At 40.1% G+C, this 27,240-nt stretch overlaps 1 protein-coding gene across 1 annotated transcript in view; it reads right to left on the reverse strand.

Annotated features, from left to right (window-relative positions):
* The window catches only part of LOC124159398 (methyl farnesoate epoxidase-like), a 36,765-nt gene continuing 9,525 nt past the window's right edge, over window positions 1–27,240 (reverse strand). Inside the window, exons 3-8 of the mRNA XM_046535180.1 lie at window positions 23,651–24,114; window positions 19,066–19,177; window positions 14,537–14,717; window positions 9,071–9,188; window positions 8,581–8,725; window positions 1–418 (exon numbers count right to left, since the gene is read on the reverse strand). Of these exons, the coding sequence (XP_046391136.1) occupies window positions 240–418; window positions 8,581–8,725; window positions 9,071–9,188; window positions 14,537–14,717; window positions 19,066–19,177; window positions 23,651–24,114 (1,199 nt within the window). The 3' untranslated portion in view covers window positions 1–239. The remainder of the gene's footprint in view (window positions 419–8,580; window positions 8,726–9,070; window positions 9,189–14,536; window positions 14,718–19,065; window positions 19,178–23,650; window positions 24,115–27,240) is intronic.

A 27,240-nucleotide genomic window follows, 5' to 3' on the forward strand; every position in this document is an offset into this window, starting at 1 on the left:
TTGCAGAATACCTGAACAGGGCACAGAAATATAATTAGGTTAGTCCAAAAACGAAACACACAAAATCCGTTGGTTCAGTACATACAGGCTCACAAGCTTATAAATAAAGGAAATGACATAAGAATCTCGGTAAATTTGAAAAGATAGTATAAACAGCCAAGCACAACTGCCAGCAATCGGGGAAAATATTCCATGGAAACCCATGTGCGGTGCTTTGCTGCATAATCGCTTAAGCCCCTTCATCGCAGTACGACCCGCCCGCGGAATGGAAGCGGCGAGAGGGTGACTCCATCGCGGGCCGCGAGGCAGGAGGGCAAAGGGTCCTCCGTCGGCTGAAGGTCGAAGTTCAACAGCATCGACGACAGAAATATGAAGAGGGTTGCCCTGGCGAGAGACTCAGCCATACAGCGCCTCCTTCCTGTGAAGATGAAAGTAGCAGGCGACTTTGATAGAGAGAGTCTGTGATACTTAGCATTATGATCTTAAACTATAAAATACTGCCGATTAAAAAGTATTCATGTAGAAATCATAGAGCTAGCCTGGAAATACCATGACTGGCAATCGGGAGAACCAGATTCAAGTCCTCGCTACGCACACTGATTTTTTAATGACGGATTTCATCCCTCAAGGGTGGAAAAAAATTATGTCTCGAAATTTTAATGCCGAATAGCTGATGCCAGTAGGAATCAAATTACTAATCATGTTTAGATCGAAAAAAGACAATTTTTAATACGCAGCTACTTGGAGCTAAGCGCTCCGACTGGCCGTGAGTTTGCCCTGGCGCCAAATGCTCTGTACTGCTCATGACTTCGAATGTTTTCCATGCATTTGGCCAACGTGACTCCATTACTAATGTAATATACGTACATTTAGCTTTGCCTTTGTCGAGAGCACTTGGCAACAGGGCAAACTCGCCGCCAATCGGAGCGCTTGGATCAAAGTTTCTGTAATTTAAAAATTGTGCGTTTGCGACCTAATCATCATTGGTCACTTTGGTTCCCACAGGTATCAGCTATCCAGGATTAAAATTTCGTGACATAATTTTTTCCACCCTAAGTACCTAGAGAGGCATGTGCGTGACAGTGTGTGAGGTTTTTGGTTCAGGTGGAATTTTTACTAATTCATATTTATCCATTTTGCTAATGTTACGTTTATTGTTTTAGGCTTAAATTGTTTCCGAGTATTCAGGTCACCTTTCAGTTGATAGGAGTGGTTCAATTCTTACCTGGGACCTGGGAAACTAAGACATTGCGCTCTCTACGATTTGGATGAAAAAAATCGTGGAAAACGCCCCCCATTTTCAGATCGCAAGATTTGGGTCCATTTGCATATGGAAAGATTCATTTTCACTAGCTTTTCTGTGGACAGAAGCATAGCATAGCGAGGGGGGGGTCCGGACCCCCCATCTGCTCCTCCTAAATATAAAAGCACACAAAATTTGCATCACCAAAGCAAAACCAAATATTGAGAAGTCATGAATTTTCAAAAGATTTATTTGAAAAATGAAGTTTTTCGATTATGAAATGTGTTGAAGTTACTTTAAAAACCTCTGCTTATTGTTAGTACTCGGTTTTTCAAAAATTTTCTCCCGTGGTTTTGCCCCCCTCCCCCCCCGAACGAAATTCCTGGCTACGCCACAGGTTGTGGATAAGGGCTAACAAAGCTGAAATAACAGAATGTCCTCAGGGAAACAGGGGTTCCGTGCGGCCTCGCCAAATGCCATTTCATCTCGAGTAAATTGTTACCCTACCCTACAGGGCTATCCAGGAAGACTATCCCATGCCCTTGGAATACTCCCTTCTCGTGGTCATCACATTACAGAGTTTCAATTGCTAACACCTCACTCAAAACCAATCTCCTGAAATTTCATGGTGGCTAATATATTAATGAAAAGAAATGCGTCCCACGACGCGCATGCGCGTATTCGAGGGGTTTATGGACGTTATAAACCACCCATTCATCACATAAAATTGACAAAAAAACTTTGATTCAAAACATGTGACTTTAAAGGCTCAGAATACATTCAAAACGTCATTTTATGATAACAGCTGATGTCACAGAAAAATGCTCTCGATCCTCTGGGAGAGACGAATAGATCAGGCACTCATGTTGCGATCAGGAGAATTGTAAACAGAAATTGATGGGTACTTGGCCCTCGACGAAAATCACTTAAGGACCAACAATCACACGCCGATGATTTGAAACCATACCCATAATGCTCTCTGCATTATGATTGGCTTAATTCCGTGAAAAAATTCTTCGTTAAAACTGAAGACCTCGGAATGGGAGACTATTATTATTATAGTATTATACCGATTAAGGTAGGTTACCATATAGTACTTAAGAAGAATTATGGGAAAATCCCCTTTCTACAGGAACTTACCTCTTCAATTCAGAATAAGGCCTACCCCCTTTCATCCTATCAAAAAATCCTATTCTTTTCCTTCCTCTCCCTCGTTTACCCAACATTCTACACTCTAACACTGTTTTCAACATACCATCCCCACTAAGTACTCGCTCCATCCATACCATCTGTCTCATCCGTATCTTATCTAAAAGCTACCTCTCCTCACCCACCATGTTTAGCACTTCTTGGTTCCTCTTCCTCTCCGTCCAATTCACCTTCTTCATTCTTCGTCACGACCAAATCTAAAATGCCTCCACCCTTCTATCGTTCTCCCTCCTTAGTGTCCACGTTTCTGCTCCGTAAAGAGCTACACTTCAGATCAATGTCTTCACTGACCTTTTCTTTAAGCGCTTACATAAAGATCCTCTCAAAAGTTCCGTCCTGCTATTGAACGCCTCCTTTGCCAATGCGATTCTCTTCCTAATGTCTTTAATACTGTATCCGTTTTCCTCTAATGTGATGCCTAAATAATTTGATTGCTCAACCTGCTTCAAAGTTTTTCACCACCCATCTTTTTCTCTCACATTCCTCGCTCGTGATGCTTTAAAAAACCGCATAACCTTGGTCTTCTTGCGATTAATGCGAAAAAAGGCGAAGCGGCGGGCGTTGCAGGTAGTTCGTTTTGTGTGCGGTAATACAGTCAGTCTCAGCAAAGTGTAAAACGGTGTGTTTATTCTTAATTGCGATTACGGTTTTCGCAATAATTTCTGCAAAATGAATTCTTGCGTAGGTGCGCAAGGTTTTACTTGGCATAATGGTTTTCAGGAACCTAAAAAGTGATTTCAAGGCATTTTTCCGTGTAGAACTCGGAGTTTTTGTCTTCACTTTTTTGCCGAGTTCACAATAATTTTGGTTCCTGTAACTGCGACGATGTTTAAGCGATGATGATGCCCAGGCAACGCTCGCCCGGGCGACCACCGTAGCGAAGCCGAAAAGCAAATGCTGGAAGATACAAAAATGGAGAAGGATTTACGTCACTGCTGCTATTGTTGTCGATGAAGACAGGAACTCTTATTCATGCGATAGTTTGGCATTCCCACTGTAAAAAATGCCCCAGATATGATACGCTTACATTTTTTTCGCGTAGGAATTGTGAGGTCTAGGAGCCGATATTCACTTTTTACATTGTTTCTTATGAGATACTATGCTTCGATTAACGTAATTTCGAATAAAAGTAACAGAAGCAGGCGTTATGTAGTGGAACGACATTCTAAGTATTTTAAAAAATAACACGAAGATGGCAATATTCCACAGGTTTATTTTCCGTACGACGCGTTTCGACCGTTAGGTCATTATCAAGTACAATAATGAATGGTTGGTTTTGGGGTTGTATTTATATAGAACGGATGGGTGACAGGTGAAGGGGAAGTTGGGGAAGGGTATATGTCATTGGGTGGAGCGCTTCGGGAATGGTATGGCCAGGAGTGGGCCGAGCACGAAAGACAAGATCCCTCACCTCAAACAATCGGGGGTTTATAGAATCAAGTGCAACGACTGTAATAAAGTGTACATCGGTCAGACAGGCAGGAGCTTCGATACACGCATGAAGGAACACAGGAAATGCTGGGAGAAAGGAGATACCACCTCTCTCGTGGCGAAACGTCTCCTGGAGGAAAAACATTCTTGCGAGTTTGACCCGGAGATCGTCCACGTGGAGTCGAAAGGCCGAAGATTGGACACTTTGGAGAAATTGGAAATTGTGCAAGAAGGAGGCATTTCACTAATGAATGAGCAACTATTTTTTGGACATTCCCCACTCCTGGCCATACCATTCCCGAAGCGCTCCACCCAATGACATATACCCTTCCCCAACTTCCCCTTCACCTGTCACCCATCCGTTCTATATAAATACAACCCCAAAACCAACCATTCATTATTGTACTTGATAATGACCTAACGGTCGAAACGCGTCGTACGGAAAATAAACCTGTGGAATATTGCCATCTTCGTGTTATTTTTTAAAATAACGTCATTTCGTTTATCGTCACATTTTTCAGGAACGGTAAGTGACGTTAAACGAGGACTCACTGTACTTTAATTTTTTTTAACTTCGCCAGCCGTAAGAGCTCACCTTTTCAAAGAATATTTACACGCAGTGGCATTATTTGCAGTGAATTTCTATTGATCTTATATACATTTTACTTCGTTATATCTCATTAAAAGAATACAGCGTTAATCGTAAGCAAATATACTTCTGCGGATCGGTCAATTTACGCGAGAAAATGAATTGAAGTTCCGAAGGAGGATTTATTATCTAGCATGATCTGCACAATTCATGTGCTACGTATTAAAAATTTCACATATGACCTTTATATAGATTTCCCCTATAATCGTTCAGTAATAAAAATATTGCGGGAAATGGGAATGTTGTTCAAATTTCCTACCTAATGGTACTAAAGGAAATACCGAAACTCCATTTCCAAATTTCAACGCCTACGAATATTATTATAGAGGATCCTCAAGTCGGCCTGCAAATGTGTTGTCTCCCGCCGCGCATTTAAATGGGTTTACAAAAGTCTTCACTCGCGTCGCTAACGGACAATTTGATCCGAGTTTCACGGGGAAATAAGGTATAATTAGAGGTATTAACAGAAATTTATATACATAACTATGTGATCTATCAAGTTTATTACTTTTCAATACTATTTCTCGCAATTAAAAACGTTCTAATGCAAAATAGAGGGAAAAAGTGGATCGCATTGCACTCTCACCGTGCTGCGGGTGTTTTTGAAAGCCGATTAAAATGCGAAAGAAGTGGCCACAGAAATCAGCCTTCTATTTGATGGAATTGGGCCTCCTCAATGCAGTCTTCATGATGGCACCGCTCCATTCGTTTCAACACTTTTGAATTCGACTGTGCTCTGAAACTCGTACACTTTAAAAATTTTCAAACTTCGTCAGCCTTAAGAAACTTTTTTAATTTACATTGTCCAATTAAGCAGCTTCAACTAAGAATTATACTGGAGGATCATGGTTGTTCAATACCTCGATTCCTTGCCTCTTCGAGTCTGATCTCTATCGATGGAGCACACATGGATATGAATCAAAACTGCAGGTGGCGACTTAATATAATAGTTCAACTTTAAAATGGCCCCACCCCATTCCACCTCCCATCTCCTTTCTCCCTGATCTCCACTCCATCTTCTAAAAGAAAATAAAACCTTCCTCAACCTTGGGGTCAACATTCTCCGAGAGAATCCAGCCTTCACGAATTTCCCCAAGCTCCCATCTCCCAAGAGTGTAACGGAATGTCACCCTTTTCCGCTAATATTGCAGAATTAATGTCCACCCAAACCCCCCCTGGAAAATAATCCAAACGATTCGTATTTGAAAACAGAAAGCGTTCCTACTAATTATAAAATGTTTAAAATATCCAGAGATAAAGTAATACAGACATTTCTTAAAATAATGCACTGCACATCAGCGGCGAATTGAGGGTGAGGGCGGCCGCTATCCCGTAATTTCTGGAAAAATTCGTTGATTTTTATGATGGCTCTCCAATATAAGTTTTTATTTCACCAGGCTAACGAATAATCTTTAAATATTATGGACTAATACCTAAAATTCACCTGTCTACGTGTCTCACTATGTCTATATCAGACCTTTTATACCAGACGCATTATCCTTGAGAGGTTCTGAATACCACCAAGACGCCGCGGTAGGTGATGAACCGCCAGCCCCCCGAAACAACGACTTTAATCCAGCCCTGTGGCATATTTGGCAAGCAATACTGAAATTACCAATTGAAAGTAAACTTAATATTTTATATGCTTGACGATAGCGCGAAAATTCCAAGGGAAAGGCAAAAGACGTTGAGTTCTATAAAAGACGAAATGAACACCAACATGACTTTCAATAGTTTAATGGATTAAAAAATTTGAATTTAATTCAGATGATTAAGGAGGATAAAGTAAAATTAGGGATCCATTGGCATGCAATCGAAATAGTGCTTGATGGAATGTAACATTTTGTACTGAGAAGCAAGTGGGAATTAGTGGAATCGGAATTTGCGGATTGAAATACTTCCTATAATTCAAAAGAGCATGGTGGAAGCATGAATTCTAACGAAAAGAGGTCCATCTTCCTTTATGAATATTATGTGAAATATTTCCCGACTAAAAAATTTGCGAAATTTATTTTAGTAATTTTTATAGAAACTTGGAGTGCACCACTAATCTAATGTTATCAAATTCGCGGCATAAACGCCGACATAGATTTGAAACCACGCACGCCCTGAATAGTGAAATATCTATCTAAGCGGTACTAGAACCCGCACTATGGACAGGCGGACGAGGAAGGACACATGAAAAAAAAACTGCGGGTACCGCTGCTTTCATGAATAAATGTGAATAAAATGCGAGCATTATGTATATGTTCTTTCTCAAAGGACGCCCAAAGTTAGCGAACGAAAAAACGTACTAACGGGTCTCAACAGCAGTGGAAGGCTACTGGGTCCGTTTGCCGCAGCCAGTAGCTACACTCCTTCGAATTTATGACTCATAATTAATTTTAATCTCAGCGAGAGAAGAGGGAGATTTCAACGGTCGATCCTATTTGTATGCAGATGGCCAGACCCCCTCCCTGTTTCAACTCCACCCCTCTATCGGCCAAGGCATCTGCGATGGACTGCGGCCAAGAAATTTCTCCCGCCCGGAAAGAAACGCTTGCTCGAGAGACCCTATCGCGTTCCATCCTTGCGGTTGAGAGAAAGAGACATCGCATAAGGCTGTGATACCTTCGAAAAACTTTCTTTATGATCATTTCATCCAGTCATTCATTTCAGATAGTTCTTTGGAATCAAGTCTAATTACAAAAAAATAATAGTATTTAGCAAGTTTCAAGTACATTTTTAAATGTGTGCCCAACCCCAGCGCCTGGTGACCGTGTTCACAGAAATAATTACCGTGTTTCTCTGAATATAGTCCCTATCTGAATATAGTCCCCCCCCCCCCTAATTTTGAGACTTCAGTTTCAGGAAATAATTTAAAAAATGCGTTCGAATATAGTCCCCCCCTTTACTTTTACCATGGATATATTTGGAAAAAAGGGGGGACTATATTCAGACTTATATGGTACTAGGATTTAGAATTGGAGGGAAAATGATGGTACAAAATTTAGCAAGGGTCGGTAGTAACTTAACGAATTTGAACTGAATAAGTGAGAAAAATTTATGACCGTTGATGTACTTCACTTTAACTTCTTTTTTTTTCTAGAAATTTTGAAAAAAATAGATAACGTGATGACAATAGCGTCACAACTGGGTGCCAAAAATAGTGGAAGTATGCCTTTTTCTACCTCTAGCCATCGCTACTGTCACCTCAGAAACCACTTTTTTAAATGATACAGGCAAGTGGAAAGTATCATAATGTTAAGTGTTTTAAAAAACAATCCAATCATATGGACATTATTTCCAGAGGAAAAATTTTAGTATCAATAGAAATTTTTTTTGCGTTATATGTCACGAAAAAAAACTATCAGAACCCGCGAAGACTTCTCTCAGCAAACTCCCTTCTCATTATGCTACCGCAGGACCTAAAAATATAAGGTGACTCCAAAATGGTTCCTCGCTCACTATGTAATGTCCCTTCTGTGCCTTGCCACAGCCAAGCAGGGAGTGATATCACCTAAACTCGATCTGAGGTCAAGAATACCTCCTGCGATCGAGTGGAAACCGGTGTTTCCAAACGTATGGGCGGTTGCCCCTGACAAAAAGCTGTGGGACTGGATCTACATCTACGATGCAACACACAATTTAGCGCTAAGGTGAGTGGCACGGTGTGATAGACCCATTCTCAGACGAATGAAACCTGGGTGTTTTTTTTTATTCTCACGCTTTTAAGCATAATGCTGAACCGCTTCGAAATCTCTTCCATCAACCTTTGTTTCTTTCCAGAGAAGACAGTTCCGTGTCTCATCCAAGAAATCAACAAGTAATATCTTGTCAGAGAGATATTGAGACTTGAAATCTTTCGATAAAAAAAACTTACCCAACTCGATTGCTTCAACAGACAAGGAGTATATAAAAAAGATGTTGTGAGATAATTTTCAGAAAATAAACGTTTAGTGGAAGCAAGTTCCAATGCCTAGAAGTACATAATAAATGCTATACAGTATAATAGATAATTTCGTGATATTTTAAAAATAATGATATAAATAAATATGAATATCCTTACCACCTCCGAATGCGAGAAGATTCGCAGTGTCGTTTTTGACGTTACCACTTTCGTCAATAAATCTCTCCGGTCGGAAATTCTCTGGATCTCCCCAATGTTCCTTGTCCATATGAACGGACCTCAGGCTAATCAGAACTGCGGTGTCCTGAAATACAATATATTCACATAGAAAGATTCCATTGTATTCTATCCGGCACAATGCATGATATGGTATGATCCAGTGAGCATATGCCCCATCGAAAATTAGAGCTGCATCCATTAGCAGCTATTAAATGATTTTAGGCAACAATACTCACAAGAAACGTCTCAGAGAAACGGCTAATTTAGATAGATGATTGAATATAAGGAGTACATTAAATTGTACATAATATAAATAAATATAAAAGTGTCTCCGTGTTTTCATGATACAAAGAGATAAAGTGATGAGACACGACATATATGAACTCGTAGAAAGGTATTATGACATGCCTTGATTAAAAACTTTACAAACCTTCGGTATCTGATACCCATTGATGACGACATCACACACCGCTCTATGAGGAATATCCACAGGCACAACATTACTCCTTCGAAGTACTTCCATAATTACAGCTTCAACGTAGGGGCAACTGAAAAAATACAGCACATTCAATTAATTTTACTCTAGCCGCCACAAGCACTTTTCTATGTAACTAATCCCTTTCATAACATATAATACCTGCGTGCGTCCTCAAGGAGTTAGCACAATACATTCCACCGTTATTAGAGAAACTAATCAAGAAGTTATTGAAGGAAAGATGCCTATGACCAGGAAAAGTGCAAATGTTAAACCAATATCCGAAAAGTTTATCAGACATGAACCAAGGAATTACCGACCAATATCATGAACATCCACAGCAGGCAAGATTCTCAAACATATCGTTGATAGCAATATAATGTACTTCCTGGACAGTCAAAACTTCCTACATTGTTATCAGCACGGCTACCAGAAGGATGGACATTGCGAAACACAGCTTCCTCTATTTATTTACGACGTTATTAAATCTCATGCATCAAAGAGACAAGCTGACGCCTTTTGCTATACTTAAAGAAAGCAATTGACACAGTAGATACCTCACAAAAAACTTTTATACAAATTGCAGTCATGAGAGTTAAACGGAAGATAATGAACTGGATCCGCGACTTTCTGAGTGATCGTAAGCAAAAAGTAATTTTTAACGGAATCAGCTCCAATGTAGTTAAAGTGATATTAGATGTCCCACAAGAAAGAGTGATTGCTCCCCTTAGTTCACTATTTAAATAAAAGACCTCTACTTCCGAATTTGAACTGTAATACGTTTATTTTCTGACGAATCTGTCATACATCGCGAAAGTAGTGATCACTCTAACTGTGAAACTCTATTATCGTATTTGAACAAAGTTACTGAGTGGAGCCAAGGGTGGGGAATATAACTTAATCTGAGTAATTGCACAGCGGTACATTTCTCACGTAGGTCGTCCAACTATCTCCATGCATATATTGAATTGGACGTGCATATGTTGCATATCCACACCTTGAATATGCAGCGAGCGTATGGGATCCGGTGCACAAAGACTTAATCCAGGGACTGAATAAAATACAAAGGAAGGCTGCGTGTTTCGTCAAAAACTGCTACGGGCGTACAGACAGTGTTACCCAGATGTTAAGCGAATTAGGCTGAGAGCCGGCGACTCGGCGGCCTGGCGACTCGGAGGCTGCGCGCCAGGCTTAGATTGCTTGAACAATTGAGGATGGATATCTTTAAGAGCGACACAGAGAACATAATATTGGAGCCACGCTATATTTCCAGGACCGATAGAAGCGATAAATTAAGAGAGATGTTTTTCCGAACGGATAGGTATGGGCATTCGTTTTTTCCCCGAACCATAAAGGACTTTAATAAACGCTAGTCCCAACTTCGTTAGAGCACTTCATTTTTTAAGCTGTAAACGGCTGGCGTCCTAACACCCCCTGCCACACGCCTTTTAGGCGGCTTGCGGGGTGTTGTGTAGATGTAGATGTTCTGAATGGTGTTAACATAAAGGCGACGGATAAATTAAAATATATCTGGGAGTTATGATGTCTTCAAAACTATCGAGGGGAGCTTATATAAGAAATATTTGAGGCAGGGCCCTGACGAAATAAAGATTCGTCAAGCGTATTGTGGGGAGATAATCGGATGAAAAATTAAAGGAGAGGTGCTATTTTGCACTCTTGAGACCACACCTTCAGTATGCAGTGAGCGTGTGGGATCCGACTCAGAAAAATTGAATGCGTGAACTTAAAAGAATAAAAAGGAAAGGTGTGCGCTTCGTCGGAACTGCTACGGGCGCACAGAAATAGTTACAAAGATTTTAAACGAATTTTGAGCCGCTAGGGATTCGGAGGATTAGATTGCTTGAGCAATTACGAATAGGCATCTCAGGGGGACACGGAGAACATCATCTGAGAAACACTACACTTCAAGGTGCGATAGAAACGACAGCTTAAGAGGGATATTTTGCCGAACGTATTAGTTTAGGAATTCGTATTTCTCCCGAACAATAAATGACTTAAATGAAGGCTAGGCAGATCCAATGAGCAGATATCCCATAGTACATTTGTGCTGTATACACCAGCAACTCTTAAATTTTTTTAAGCAGCAACACACGGAAGAAATGTCTCGTAGAAAGAACAAATTTGAAGCAATGAGTGAGTTTAGGGATTAATTTAAATAATAGGAATTAAATGCGTGCATGAGATCATAAGGATTTGCCAGAAAATTTGCAAACGATTGAAAAAAATATTAAGGATATCAATTCCAAAGATCTGTTACTGGTTTCGGTAAGTTCACATGGTCAACTTTTCAAATTACCTCAACCTCTTCCCTTCCCCACATTAAAGCCGTTTTACACGGTACACGGAATTGCGCAATTTGACGCACGTGCGAAGGCGCAATCGAAATTGCGTCGTGTAAAGCGGTGAATTGCTAGAACACATGCGAGAATGCGTGGATGCGAGACGGCAAAATAGCCCGTTCTAATTTCGTTCATGCATTCGCGCAATTCCACGCCATTTTAGAAATTAGTGCAGCTCTAACATGCGCAATTCCGTGCGCTGTGTAAAACGGCCTTTAGACTTCCCTCTCGATTTAAACTAACATCCGTACCAATTCTACTATCCATGCGCCCATTGCTATCGACACGCCTATTTGGGCGGCCTGAAGGGTAGTATATATTTGTACAAGTATACTTTCTTCACTCGATTTACGACAAGGGATTCATTACACTGGCTTAAAGTGAATAGAAAGTTCCTCAAATTTTCGTCTCTTTAACGAAATACTTTACTTTAAGACATATTGATGAAAGCGCTGTTGCGTTCAAAAAAATGACTTTTGCGCAGGAAATTTGGGGTTACTTTAAGGTTAAAAAGTAGTCCCCACTAACTTACGTATCTTACCATTTAGATCTATATGTGCTGCAAATACAATGTTGAGGAAATTATGATTTTATTGTATTTTCAGAATTCATAACTACATCTCAATGACGAAGAAGCGATTACCATAGGGGGTAAATTACAGTAAAATTGAAATAGCTTAGAAGAATAGGGTAATTTCCTTCATCGAAGAAAACGAAAGGCATTGATTGCGATTCCTTACTCACCATTAGTGTATTCATAATTTACAAATTATTTGGTTTTAGAAATCCCAGTTTAGTGAATGGCAACGGTCAATTTTAACCTCAAAGCGTAGGTTTCCGTGGCTTGGAGGCACGCGGCAAAAGTCCTCGTTGTTCTTCAGTTCAGTTTCACCGAGGTTATACGGACTCACCAAGATACACAAGCAAGGAGTGCCGCTCAGGCCTATATTCAGCCAAATTGACGCGCCGACATACCATCTTGCGAAATACCTGGCTCAATCCCTGCAGCCACATGCTGGAAAAACTTCGTCTTATGTGAAGAACTCTGCTCACTTCATTGACATCATAAAAAATGTCTCCATCAAAGAAAGCGATATTTTAGTGAGCTTCGACGTGGTGTCGCTTTTCACCAACATTCCGATTCCAGATGCAGTTGAAGTTGTAAGATCGCTCACATCCGATGGCATTCCAAAGGACTTCCCGGAACTGGTCGAGCACTGCCTAAGGAACTCGTTTTTTCTATGGAACAGTTGCTACTACGAACAGACGGAGGGCACGGCGATGGGTTCACCACTATCACCAGTAGTAGCCAATCTCTTCATGGAGAAATTCGAAAAGGAGGCACTCGAATCCTGCGAAAAGAAGCCGAAGTTGTGGCTGAGATATGTGGACGACACGTTCGTCATCTGGCCGCATGGTGTACAGGAATTACAAGGGTTCCTTCAGCACCTGAACTCACAACATCATGGAATCCAATTTACTATGGATATGGAGAAGGAGCAGTCATTAAATTTTCTGGATGTCCTCGTGACCAAAAAAGACAACGGGAGACTCGGCCATGCTGTCTACAGAAAGCTTACGCACACCGACCGATACCTAAATGCAGCATCTCACCATCATCCCAGTCAGAAGGCCTCACTAGTGGCTACATTAATTAACAGAGCGTATAATATCTCCGATGATATCTCCCTCTCCACGGAGATAAAGCACCTCACTACGGCACTGCAGAGAAATGGCTATAGGAGAGAATTGGTCCTTAAAAGGACCACGAAGGAGGAGGAAAAGCGACGCAAGGCCACCATTGAAAACCAGAGTGATGACGTTGGAGAAGAAGAATCGTCAAGGAAGCTATACGTCACCATCCCTTTCATTGCTGGAACGTCAGAGAGGATCGCCAGAATATTAAAAAAGCACGACGTGGTCACCAGATATAACTGTGTGACCAAGATAAGAGACTTCCTCCCCGGGCCCAAGGATATCATTCCTCAAGAACTGCATGAGGGGGTATACAAGGTGCCCTGCTCCTGCGGAAAATCCTACATAGGGGAAACTTGCCGCTCCATGCATGTGAGGATTAAAGAACATCAGAGGGCGACCAAGAACAAGCAGTTTCAACTCTCTGCCATCGCCGAACATGCATGGTCGGAACCCGGCCATGACATTAAATTTGACGAGAAGAAACTATTAGTTAAGGAGTGCCGATACTTCCCTAGACAAATCAGGGAAGCAATAGAAATTCAAAAAACACCTTTGAATTTCAATAGAGAAGATGGGTACTTCCTTCACAGCGCCTGAAAAAGAGTGATCAAAGAGAGAGCCAACCAGAGAGAAGCACCCAGTCAGACAGCCAATCACAGTGCAGCTCCCATCCAGCCTACAGTATATAAGCGAGGCAGAAACCAACAGCCGACACCTTCTACCTGAAGACGCTGGCAGGATAGCCAGCGAAACTGTTGTCAACAAACAATCTGACGCGGAAGAAAACCCTGGAGAAATGCAGAGATCAATTTTAACCTCATTTGAAAAAGACCAGATGGGCGCCCATGCGATTCCACTCCACGTGACGTCACAGGGACCTAGTTTCTACACGAGAGTATAGGAGTTTTACATCGTCTGAGATTACCAATGCATGCATGTGGCACAGAGCTTAGGGAAACATCTCATAATAATCACATATTAAAAATACCTAAGTTCGGAAAGTTTCCTTCGTTTGATAGGGGAATAATAATCCTTATTTAAGCCAAGCGCTACCTGCTAGCAGGGTACTCAGCTACCTGCGAGCAGCCTGCGTCGTATCAGCGCTCAAGCCTTGCCCCAAGGTCACCTCACACGCCGACAGCTGGAACAAGAAATACGTCAGACGGACTTTTCCCATCATTCCTACTTAGCCGTCGCGTTTTCGCGCGCTTGAAAATTTTCACTTTTCATTAAATCGCGAAAAATAGATAACGCCATTCGAAAATCTAAGACCGTGAAATGCGCACTCCAGGAGTAATAATCTTTCGATTCAGGCAATAAAAAAATAATAGAAAACCACCCTATTACAACTACAATAGCTTACTTGGCTCGGTCTCCCAGCGACGGAATCCGTCCCTTGCCCACCACCCGGTCCAGCTGGTCGACGGCCTTTTTGCGGACCTCCGGGTGCTTCAGAAGGAGCAGGACACCAAAGGAAAGTGTGTTGGCTGTTGTCTCCACACCCGCCATGAACAAGTCCATGCACACCGACAAAAGCTGCTCGTCTGACGAGGAGATCAAGCAGAGCTACAATCATCAAATGTATTCTCTAAATTCTGTAAATAGGAATATTCTATTATAAATTATGCCGAAGAAAGTAATACGAATTATCATGATTTTAATCAGGAAAAAATATCGCTGACGCAATGAATTTGTAGTTATGCAGGAATTCACTTTTTCCCGGCGAATGGTGTCATTAAATTCCTCTCAGGATTTCACCCGGGTAATCCCATCTATCCGACGTGTCGATGAAATACTCTTTAATCGTCATCTGGGCCGATGATGAATGTATAGTTGCCCGCCATTGCCGTGGAGACTGACTTTTGAAAGTAAATACATATATGAATACTAATAAATACTCCAATCCCCTTAATCCCCATATTGAAAAAGCTGGAGAGTTGTTCTGTTTTCATCGTGGTTAATGTGGTCACACCAAAAAACTGATAGAACTTAACTTCTGGCTTTATCGTGCATTTTCTTCAAGTCCTTACCATGGCGGTGATTCTCGTTCTCCTTTCGCCCGGGACTTCGCTTCGCCACGGCAACTCGAAGCGAAGGAAAAATTTTCACCACGATTATTCTCGTTCTTTTATCGCTTATCCCTTCAGTTCTGGTAACTTCGTTCTCTTATCGAAAATCTGCGACGGACGCAATGACGAGTTAGCAATTAGTCAATGGGCACAAGATAATTTCAGCGATCAGCACAATGCCTCCGCAGTCCGAAAGAATTGAAGAACGCGAGGCACGTTGGAAAGTTCAAATCGTATTTCTAAAATACTTTATGCCATGTTTTTTTATTGCGTGAGACTATCCAATTGTACGATAGGTATTGTTGCATATTTTTTCTGTTTCATTAGTCGTTTTCCGTATTTGAACATAAAACCACTCTCTTTTCTTTCATCTTTTTCGTAGATGTAAATGGTGAGTCTTGAAGTCACTCCGGTGAAACTTATGGGTTAATATTTTAAATTTTAACCTAACCCAGATGGCACAGAATAAGAGAGTTACCTATTTCTTATGGTTTTATTACGGAAGAAAATGATAAGCAGCTTATTGTACGCTAAGGAACTTATGCAAAGGAAGACTAAGATTTTAGGGAAGAATAGGCAAGGAATGCAGTCAAATATTCTCATATTAACATAATTTGATGACGTTGGCTGAACACCAAAGGCGGCGTAACAGCGCACTACACATCCTTTGCTCCCTAGAGCCCTTCCCTACATAAATGTAAATCCTAATAGTGACATTCAGTAAGTCTTCATAAGAGCTGAACAACTGATGAGAGATTTTTCTGAACATGGAAGATATTTTAACAACTTCAAGTGACTTGCTTCTGAAGATGAAAAGCATAGTATGCAAACAATTTTCTTTTAGTGGAGAGAAATAAATGACAATAGCAGGAATCGACCTTAAAACCTTAAGATTGGTAGATAGCCATGCTATCCACTACCTCTCTACTTCAATTACTGAAGGAAATGCTCTTAAATGACAAAACTACGGTCAGTATCTTTCTTACTGTTTCGATGAAACGTTCACGAGCATAAGAACCGAAGCAACAAGTTTTCTCAAGAAATCCGACACATTTGTATGCTCAGAATAACAGCACTCCCACGATAACACAATACGCATATCAAAGAAAAGCTTCACGGTTCATTCAAATGCAAACCCACTTTTAATGCCATTTATTTAATTACTTAGGATGACAAGACGAGTAAAACAACACATAGGTAGTGCGCCAAGCATATTAATACCAATTAAACTCATTGGGATAAAAAATACTACATAATAATTATGCAAAGCGGTAGCGAGTCTGTATCTCGTCAATTCTTTCACCAAGCCGCTAGAGTGATCCCATTGTCGTCGCCAGCGAAATCCGCACTTGGCGAATGTTTACGTTCACTATATGCTCGCCAGTCACAACGAGAATAACTTTTTCGTCGCCAGAGACACGAAGCGAAGCATCTCTGGCGAAATAGATAGCGAATGAAAAAGATAATACGAATGCATACAGTGTTCGACAATCTTTTTGACAAATCGCGTTGGCTATAGCCAGAAAGAAGCAGCTTTAGCCAGAATCAGGCCCCAGGTCGCTTCCTCCAAATACCTAACTAACGTATGAGAACGGAGTTGAACTATCACCACCGATCCGATGGTGTTTGCATTAATCTTGAATTTAATTGAAACCTTTTAGTGAATCTGGAACTTGGAAAGGAAGCATAGATTATTTTTCGCGCTGGGAGACCACCTTCGTCAGGAAAAAATAAAAAATGTAGAACATTTGCATGAATGCCGGGAACGGTCATTTTTTGCCTAAAACCAACAATAGATCACATAAAAAAACATTTTTAATTCACTGGCCTATGAATTCGATGTAATCCAAAAGAATCCATTTTTAATTTGTATTTTCCAACTGGCTGGTGGCTTTTTAAAATAAATTACGAATGATGGTATAAGTAATTAGCTTTGTAAGTGAATAGATTAACTTTGCTATATTAATTTTTTTTAAACTTGAAATGTTTTCTCACCAAAAGCTTATACAGAGCCGCAAATTTTTGCATGGGAATCGATAAAAAATGCGCTTTTATGTATAGCCCAATCAGATATTGACCGATCATAGTCATTTTTACCACCTATCTGTAGCTTGATAAAGACAACAAAACAGCTGCTGCTAATCAAATAATTGGCAAAAAAAATCTCTGCTGATATGTTGATACCTCAACTACGAGTCCAGCAGGTTTACCAACAGTTTCTCATTTCTTCATTATTTATGAGATATTTAATAACAGTCCTCGGTGGTCATTTGATTTATTCTCGTGTAGAGTCCAGCAAAAAAATGAAGCTAGTCTCAAAGCTAAAGGCGGATCAGAAACTGCCGCACAGAAAAAAAGTTTCGTAAATGAAATTCATTTAAAAAATCCGCCACTCAAGTGATGAGACGTCGTATACCGTCAATTAGAATGATGAAGTTTAACTGCCTCGAATTTTTCAGCAGCCTTCAAAATGTGAAATATGACACAGAACATAAGAGAGAGATCATTTTATGAGGTTTAACCTTGCGTAAATGCATTAATACACCTCACGCAAATGGAAAATAGATCTATTCGGAAGTGTACCCATCAATTACTACGCGTGATTAGAACGGTTTCACGTAGGCAGCTCGGCGTCAACGTCCGACGCAATGTTAAGTACACGCCCCAATCGGGGTCAGCATGTACCAAGGAGGATTGAGCCTGATTTTATCTCCACCTTGCGTCATGGTGCTTCGGAAATAACACGAAACCCTCAGCGGTATATCGTTTCAGGAGAATTATTCTTTCACTTTGGTCGGTATCCGTTCATGGCCGTTCACAACTGTCACGTCAAATTAAAATGGAACGCATGCCACGGTGAGGGATTAATTTTATCAACATTGGAGTTTACTTACACTCGACTTGTTTGCAGGCCAGTAACACTCAATTTCATTTTTTATAGTTATTCAATGCACTCAAATTACGCAATTACGAAGCAATAGTTAGCAGTTTGGAAAGGAGTTTCGCGGACGAGTGGCTCTGATGGTTTGAATGCATGAAATGGCGATAGTAAAAGGACTTAATTTATGCCCTACAGCTGCAGGCTGAGAATTTAACTTACATCTCCACTTAAAGTAAAACTAAATGTGTGATAGTTTACCGCGAAAATCTAATGATTTGTTACAATCGCGATACCTAGATAAAATTTATAAATAAAAGTCCACGATTTTAAAAAGATCTAAGTATTTAAAAATTTGCAAAGTATTCTTTTTTGGAAATTGCGAAATTTTGGCTATTTACTGCCATTCTGTTACTATAATGGCATGATATTTCCTTTTTTCTCTAATTAAGCTAATTAATTTATATCAAATTTCATAATATTACCGTGGAATTGCCTTTTTATTGTTAAATTTTGATCACAAATTCATATAGATTTTATGACGAATTTGAATCCAAATATTAAATAATTTTAAATCAGGAACTCTCATGCTAACACCTTATCTATGACAGTTACGCTAGGATATAAAAGGTTTGGTTCCCTAAACAAAAATTAGAATACGCGTGTAGAGAAAACAACAGGAGGCTGCGTTATTATGTAATTGTAATTCGTTAGTGGAATGCAGAAATTTGATACGTTCTAAACAGAAAAGTGTGGCAATTGAACAATATCTACAATTTGACACGGTGAAATAAATAATATGCTAGGTTTCTTTGAGTGTTAAAAGTTTGACTAGAAATATCAAAGATACTAATGAGTCTGGTGTATTACTAAGATTAAAACAAACAAACAGAGCTATGGCTTAAGCATTTAGGAATAAAAAAAAATATTTGCAAGAATTTTAACCTGTGAAAGATGAATGAGGATTCGCCGTATTCATTTCCATTAGATATGCCTCGATCAGATCTTCCGGACATCCATCGGCGTTGAGATTTTCCCGATGCTCAGCCACCGTCGCCTGCAGGGAAATCAGGGATAAAGGGAGTTATATTATTCACGTCCTCAAAAACACGCCCTCAACTTGTAAGCAGACACATCATGAAAGGGAATTCAAACTTTTACATAACCCTCAGTATAAGAGGCCACATCGATAGCTACCCATAAAAGCATAACTAATAGGAGGAAGAATGTTTATCGGGCTTCGAGATAAGATAAAGTATCCATGATGTTTCGAATCTCAACTTGAGCATCATCATTAGGGAATGATTGGGCACCGTATTTATTCACCCAGTCTGGAGCCCAAGAAATATTACTGCATGCAATTCGCCGGCGAAAGTCAGACGGAATGATAGCAGGGAATATGGATTAGGAAATCGAAATGAAAGAGGAGAAAGGCAACTTCAATTCTGCAGTGAAAACAGACTAGTGGTTGCCCACACTCTGCGAAGAAGATACACGCGGAAGATGCAAGGAGACCTTAGAAGATACCAAATCGACTTCGTTCTAGTGAAACAAATATTCAGGAATCAGGTTTAGGACTGTAAAAGCTACCCAGGCGCAGATATCGACAGTGACCATACCTTAGGTATGATGAAATCCCACCTAAAATTATATAAAAAATTGAAGAAAGCCGTGAAAAACCTACGGCAGGTTGAGAAGTTGGAGGTTCAGCATCAACAAGAAGCTGTAGATAAGAGAATAGGGGAGGATACGACGAATAAATCAGACAGTTAGAAAACCATTAGAAGTGGTCTGCAGGCATCAGCTGAGGAAGTTGTTGGTAAAAGAAAAATCGTCATGAAAAAACCAAGGATCATGCAGGAAGTGTTGGATGTCACTAAAGAAAGAAAAAATACATGGCTGCGAAAACGAAAGAAGGGCAGAAATTTTACAAGAGAATAAGGAACGAAATGAGTCGTATAGCGAGGAAGGCTAGAGAAGCGTGGAAGAAAAGTATTTGTGAAGACGTACAAAACAATCTTGTGCAGGGAGAAGTAGAGGCCGCCTACAGGACGGTGTAGGGTGACAGGTTGATGCTGCTGTAAGAGACCTTCGGATAAATAAAGCATCTGGAATTGATGATATTCCCGCAGAGCTAGTAAAATTGCAGGTGAAAAGACGTAGAACCAGCTGTACAAAAACATTAGTGAAATGTACTCGAGAGGTGTGCATTGGAACATAACGCTTGGAATCCTAAAAGAAATTGCAGTTCTCTACAATGAGAGAAGAATCATCCAGTGGCGGATACAGATGGGGGGCGCAGGGGGCGCCCCTTCCCCTTGCGGGTCCGCTTGTATTGCCGAACATTGCAAAACCACAATTGTAACTTTTTTATATCATGAGATGGCATTGTCTTTTACATGTTTATAATCACTTTAAATAAAATTTTCATATACTTTGCCTGCGACTTGATCATCTTTTATTACGATAAAAGTAAAGACAACTCAAGATATCTTGCGCCCCCCTCTTGAGTTTTTTCTGTATCCGCCACTGGAATCATCCACAGTTTATACAAAAACCAAGAAGCGGTGATAAAATCAGAGCCCAGATGTGAAGAAGCAAGAATTAGGAAAGGAGTGAGACAAGGCTCTGCTTCGTCACCCGTAATTTTCACCACTTTCATCGAGAAAGCAATGAAATCAAAGAAAAGGCTTCGGGAGTGAATATCCATGGAGAAAAAATTGGAATGCTAAGATTTGCCGATAACATAGCCGTCATAGGAAAAGCAGAGAAGGATTTCAAAAATATTCTGGTTAATACGGGCAGGGTAATGGATACGTATCAACTGAAAATAAACACAGAGAAAATGAGGATATTAGTGCGCAGCAGAAGAGAAGAAGCCAAAACTAACATTAAAATAAAGAATCAAAAACTGTTGGTGGTGGATTAATTCTGCTATTTAGGAAGCAGGATCACTAGCGATGGGAGAAGCAAGAAATAAATCATTAGCTGAATAGCCCAACCGAAGAGAGATTTCCACCAAAAGAGAGACCTGCTAACAGCGGGAAACTTAAATATAGAAGTAAGGAAACAATTTACGAGTATTGCCCTAAAAAGAATTTCCGCGATTATTTTGCTCAAATTCTTTGACATTATCAATTATCGATTATTTTGATCCGAGTTCCTTGACATTATTAATTTGACTATATCCAATTATTGGCACCCATTTTTCTAGTTATTGGCACCCATGCCAAGTACTGGTTGCACTCATTTCCACGAGCCAAAATTTAAAATACACATTTATACTAGCAGTACAGTGAATTTGGTGAACAAAATAAATGTATAACTGCAGTTGCTGAAATTTCCAATACCTGGCACCCCGTGCCAATCACTGGAAATTAACAAAATTTACATACCAGTAATTGGCACCCCATAAAAATCAATTTTAATTACGTAAACAGGCTCTAAGTAAAAAACACACTCATTGAGGTATCACTATCATTACAAATATCTAAGTCTCAAACTATTTAATGGGTTGATATTGATAAAAAACATATCCAAATGAAGTTATATTCTTAATTTTCCACTATGGAAACCTCCAATTTCTCCAAAGAAAATGCATAACTTGGTGATATGGTCCGCACTCACTTCTCAAATGGAGTAATGTGGACGGAACCGCTGATACATATTAAGTAAAACTCCTTTGTAACTAAATACAGAAGCATAAATAATGCAATGCTTCTCTGGCTCTTAATGTCACACAGTTTATTACAGAGTGCCAACAACTGGGGGGGTGCCAACAATAGGGCATTAAGAACCTAGATTTGGAGTATGTTCCTATACAGAAGTGAGGCATGGGCAATGACAGCAGCGGAGAAAGCAAGGATGTAGTCCTTCGAAATGTGGTGCCGCAGAAGAATGATGAGGATCAAATGGATCCACCGAGTTAGTAATGAGGAAGTCTTAAGAAGAGTAGGAGAGAAGAGAATCCTTATGAAAGAAAACCTTATAAGAAGACGGAACAACCTTACAGGCCACATCTTGGGACATGATGGCATGATGAAGACAAGCGTCGAGGGACAAGTGGATGGCAAGAACAGAAAAGGAAGACCTCGAACAAAATATATGGAAAAGGTAAAGGATGATGTGAACGAGATGAAATACGTTGGTGTGAAAAGATTAGCTGATAGGAGAATTGAGTGGAGAGCTGCGTCACACCAATCGTAGGATTGTTGACCGGAGAGGATGAAGATGCAATTCGCCGGAGAGCTTCACTCAGTAAAGCCTGAATCACACGATCATTTTTTTTTCGTCGCGAAAGTGATCACTATCGCGATCACTAGAGTGATCACTCGCAAAATGATCGTCGCCGGCAATTGTTTTTCGCGATCGCGATGAGGATTCCCATCGCTATTTTTCATCACTCGTCCGGTCGCTTTTTCCGTCGCTAAAACCGTCCCTAAAACTCCATATCAGCCAATCAGAACGCATTCCCGTATTGTGTGATTGCAGCGCAGCGATTAACAATTGTGGGAACGACATAGATAAACAAACACGATGTATATTTTCGTGATGCGGGTCCTATGACAACGAGCTGTGGCAACGGAAATGATGCGAAAAGTGACGGCGCGCCGCGGCGGGAGTGACCGTGTGATTCAGAAAAATGATCACTAGAGCGATCGCTTTTCGCGACGGGAAAAGTGATCGCGATAGTGATCACTTTCGCGACGAAAAAAAATGATCGTGCGATTCAGGCTTAACTTATAGGTATCGATACAATAATGACCCAGCTTCCTTCAGGCAATATAGTTTACTCCAAGCAATTTTTGTAGCACTCGATAAGATATTTGTAAATGTAACGGAGAAGCCAAAGAGTAACTTTGTGGACGTATTCGTGAAAATCGAGGATCTTTGCCGAAATTTTAACTCGAGCAAAGTCGAAGAAATTTATTTTTCATTTTATGAGCAATCACGAGAATAAACATTTTATCGTAACAGCTATGCCACTTCATTTAACTGGAATACTGAAAATTTTCCATCTCATTCACTATCTTAACACGCATTCTTTACGGAATTCAGGCATTTTTAGGGAGTTTTGCATGAGTAATACGTGAAAAAAAGACGGGTCGAGTGGAAATGATGCGTCTTGTTAAGTTGGTATTTCTGTGCTTACACAATACACTGCATGAAACGGCCAGGAGTAGTGACGAAATATCGACCGCTCCTAGTCGAAAATTCGTATCTCAAAAAATCATCCCATCCAGGCGGATCTTGAATTTTTAGCCCAGAAAATCGTGTGCGTAAAAGTTGAGCCATGTGATCGTATCTAAAATTTCTTCCATACAATCGTGCGTCAGAATACGATAAACTATTTCATTGAATACTATAAAGAATTTCATTTAATGTGATAAGATACTATTATATGGCTCAAATTTTACCCGTACAATTTTCTGGAAGAGAAATTCAAGATGCTCCTGAATGGAATAATTTTTTGAGACACTACTTTTCCGCTGAGAGCGGTCGATATAAAAGCTTAGACATGGATACCTGCCCTTAGGAATTCGTGCATCTTGTCCACGGTTGATCGCAGCTGGTCGTATCCGACGAGGGACGGCACCACGTGCCTCAGCCACGGCATGTAACCGAGGATTCCTCCGGAGATGTCCTGCAGACCGAACGACCTCCTCACGAGTTCCAGCAGATACAGAGGGTCGTGTTTCCCGCCCTCCTCTTTTGTGAGTGCCTTCTCCTCCCTGGCCAGGGGTATCGTCCCGCCGGCCACCATAGACCAGACCACGTTCAGGGTCGGCAGGTCGAAGAAGGAATTGAAACTGACGAGAGCGGCCCCACCTTCCTCCCGTTCGGCCCTGTCCCGGAGGAAGCCGACGACGGTCGCGGCCTCGCGCTGCAGAAGGCCCTCCATCCGGCGGCTGCCCAGCCCGTTCACGTCGCGAAGATGGCGAAGGCAGAAGCGGCGGTGGACCTGCCACAGTTCGCCGTCCGAAAAAACCAGACCTGATTGGAGAGTTGCAAAGGCATGATCCATGTCGAAGAAAAAAAGTGATTTTGCGAACAAAATATTTAGTAAACCAACTCGGTGAGGTATGTACGAGAGATGCTTATTCAAGGTTCATACTAACTTTCCATTTTAAATTTCTGTCTTTTCTCTGGTTTCCATCCCGAATGATTTTAATTTTACTGACTTGATATTTATGCCAAAGAGCTCTTGAAGTTATGGAGACATTGTAGAATAATGCAGCAAGATGCATTGTGAAATAATATTTATTTATTCCAGGAATGCAACACATTTCGGTTTGCCCGCCTCAGCGGCGGTGGGTTAAAGTCCTCGCCAGCCAAACCGACGGTCGCGGGTTCGAGTTCCGCCTGGGTAAGTTACCCTTATCCAGGGCATGGATGTGAGTGCACGTTTGATTGTTAAATGTTTACAAACACCCGATGTAAAGGCCGAATAGTGCTATTTTCGAAGGTGAGTAAATAAATAAATATTCACAAACAAAACAAAACGTAGAATTTAAGCACTCTATGCTTAAATATTTAATATTATTGCAAATCGCACCAATCAGTAACAAAAACGAAACTTGCCAACTTTGAGCCTTCAGATAAGCCAAATTTCATTTCAATGACCACGTCTTCGCATTCTCTCTCTTTTTTACAAAATGCAAAAAACCGCTCATCGACGCGAAGGAGAGCGGTTATTCCTATTGGCCAACTTTCCGAGGAGGCCTTGGAAGCAAGGAATAAAGATATTCGACGATTTAGAGAGCATTATTCACGAAAGATATCCAGATTAGCCACTAATCACGACCTTTTTCACAGACTACTCTTACGTCTGACCCATATATTTCATCTAGTCAAAAGTTGGTAAAAATACAAAGAAGATACCTATCCAAGTCAGAAAACTTCTTTTACGGAAGAAACTGATTCAGATGCTGAAGAGGAAGATTCTGGATCAGACCTAGATTTTGACTTTTGATATAACCAACTGATGTTTTTATCGTTAATATTATATTTATTTTATAAATATAAATAAAACTCAATTATGATAATGCGTTTAATTACTTTAAACCTCACTATTCTCTGTACATGGAAATAAGCTCATTCTCGAATATTTAAGAGTTTACTAAATTGTTTGCATAAGAAAGTTATTAAACAGCTAATTTGTATTGAAAATAGAAGACTTAAGAAGTAAATATCAAAATATTACACTGATGGTAAAACATTTGGGGTAAATTTTCAGTAATTTGACCAACTGATCGCATGACGCAAAAACGGCCTCTCCGCCATTTCATTTTTAGAGCGTCTTCTTGTAGAGATAGAGACCTAAAAACACTAAAATTGGATTCCCCAGATCGCAAATACCTTGGATTACCATGAATTAGCCTAAAGTTCGTCTACAGAGGTTTTGGTCAGCTTTTTTCGATTTCCGCCCACTGTGCGTAGCACGAACCCAGATATACTCCGCGCTCCCCCACTAATTTCATCGTTATACTGCGCCTCCTCCTAGCCTTTGTCGGGTATCATCGAACAATTATGCCATATTGGCGTCGCGACGCGTCGTGCTTTGAATGGTACCGAGCGCAATTTGATGGACCTATATCTGACTGCAAATCGGTAAATCCGGATTCGGAATTCCCCTAAGCCAGGGGTCGGCAACCTTTTGAGTCGGAAGAGCCAAAAATTACAATTTACAAAATTTCAAAGTTTTAAAGAGCCACAAAAATTTTTCTTGCCAACAATAAATAGCACTCGCATAAATATTTTTTTTATAAAAAAAACGAATCTATCTATTCATAAGAAAAATATCTATTTATTCTTATATAAGTAGTGTTTTTTACAACAAATTAGGTAATATATCAGGTGTGTGTAAAAGTCTTTACCGGATTTTTCGCAAAATAAAACACGTTATTTCAAGTATTTACTTAAAATTTATTTAATCAAAGTATTGACCATTCGATTCTATGCATCTTACCATCTCTGAAGTAATTTATGGATGACATTCTAAAAGAATTGTAACTCCTGTGAGTTAAACCATTAATTAACCCATTTTTTAACTTCTTTGAAATTGGCAAAGTGTTGCTCTGCAAGCACATGTCCTATCGATGTGAAAATAAAAACAAACAATAACATACATTTCAAAAATTTAAACTTTATTAAACAATGTAACTGGTACTTAAAAATAAAAACAAACAAATTCAATGGGAGCGTTGGCTTTGCATGGTTTTAGAAAGTTCGGATAAATTTGGCTCATAACTTGTTGTTTTAAGTTTCATACACGACTCCAAATTTTCATTTGATAGTTGGCTTCTTCCTTTACTTTTAATTATATTCATGCAAGAGAACGCTTGCTCGCACGAATATGTCGATCCGAAGATTGTCAGTACTCCAAATGCCAACTTCTTCACCTCACTGTAGCAATCTGGAAGACTATTCCATGCGTCGAATATAAGTGCCTCAACTCGCGGTTATTCTTTTAAAGCTGTCCATTTTTGTTGCGTTACGTACATATATTTCTGGACCTCCAACTCTTCCAACTAGCTTTTCAACTCTGTAAATTTTCCACTCCACAAAGCTTTACTTTTTAAATCGATCAATTGAATTTCTAAAGATCCAGTATCAACTCCAAATGGCTCAATGTGGATTTCGTCACTATTTGTGTTGAGACGATTTACTATGAATGCTAGAGTGATTTTGTTGGTTTTAAATTGCTGAAATCTGTCAGCAAATTCATCTTTAATTTTTTTTATAACAGTGCTGAAGTAAATCGTGTCAACAGTTGCACTGGTTTTATCGCGATATTGCTTTAGAAATTGAAAATGAAGCAATTTACCGCTCTGAATATCTTCTGCAAAAATAGTTAATTTTTCTTCGAAACAAACCAATTCTTCTACCAAAACATAGACTGGGTTTCCCTTTCCTTGCAGTTTTAGATTCAGCTCGTTTAATTTTGCCGTGAAATCTACAATGAAATAAAAATTTTGCACCCATTTGCCGTTCTCTAATTCAGGGTGATTAATGCTTTTTTCATTGAGGAATGTATTTATTTCATTTAAGCACAAAGCAAAACGTTTCAACACCTCACCTTTGGAAAGCCATCGCACTTTATTGTGAAGAAGGAGGTCG

Source organism: Ischnura elegans, chromosome 5 (assembly GCF_921293095.1).
Source record: "Ischnura elegans chromosome 5, ioIscEleg1.1, whole genome shotgun sequence".
Taxonomy (NCBI): domain Eukaryota; kingdom Metazoa; phylum Arthropoda; class Insecta; order Odonata; family Coenagrionidae; genus Ischnura; species Ischnura elegans.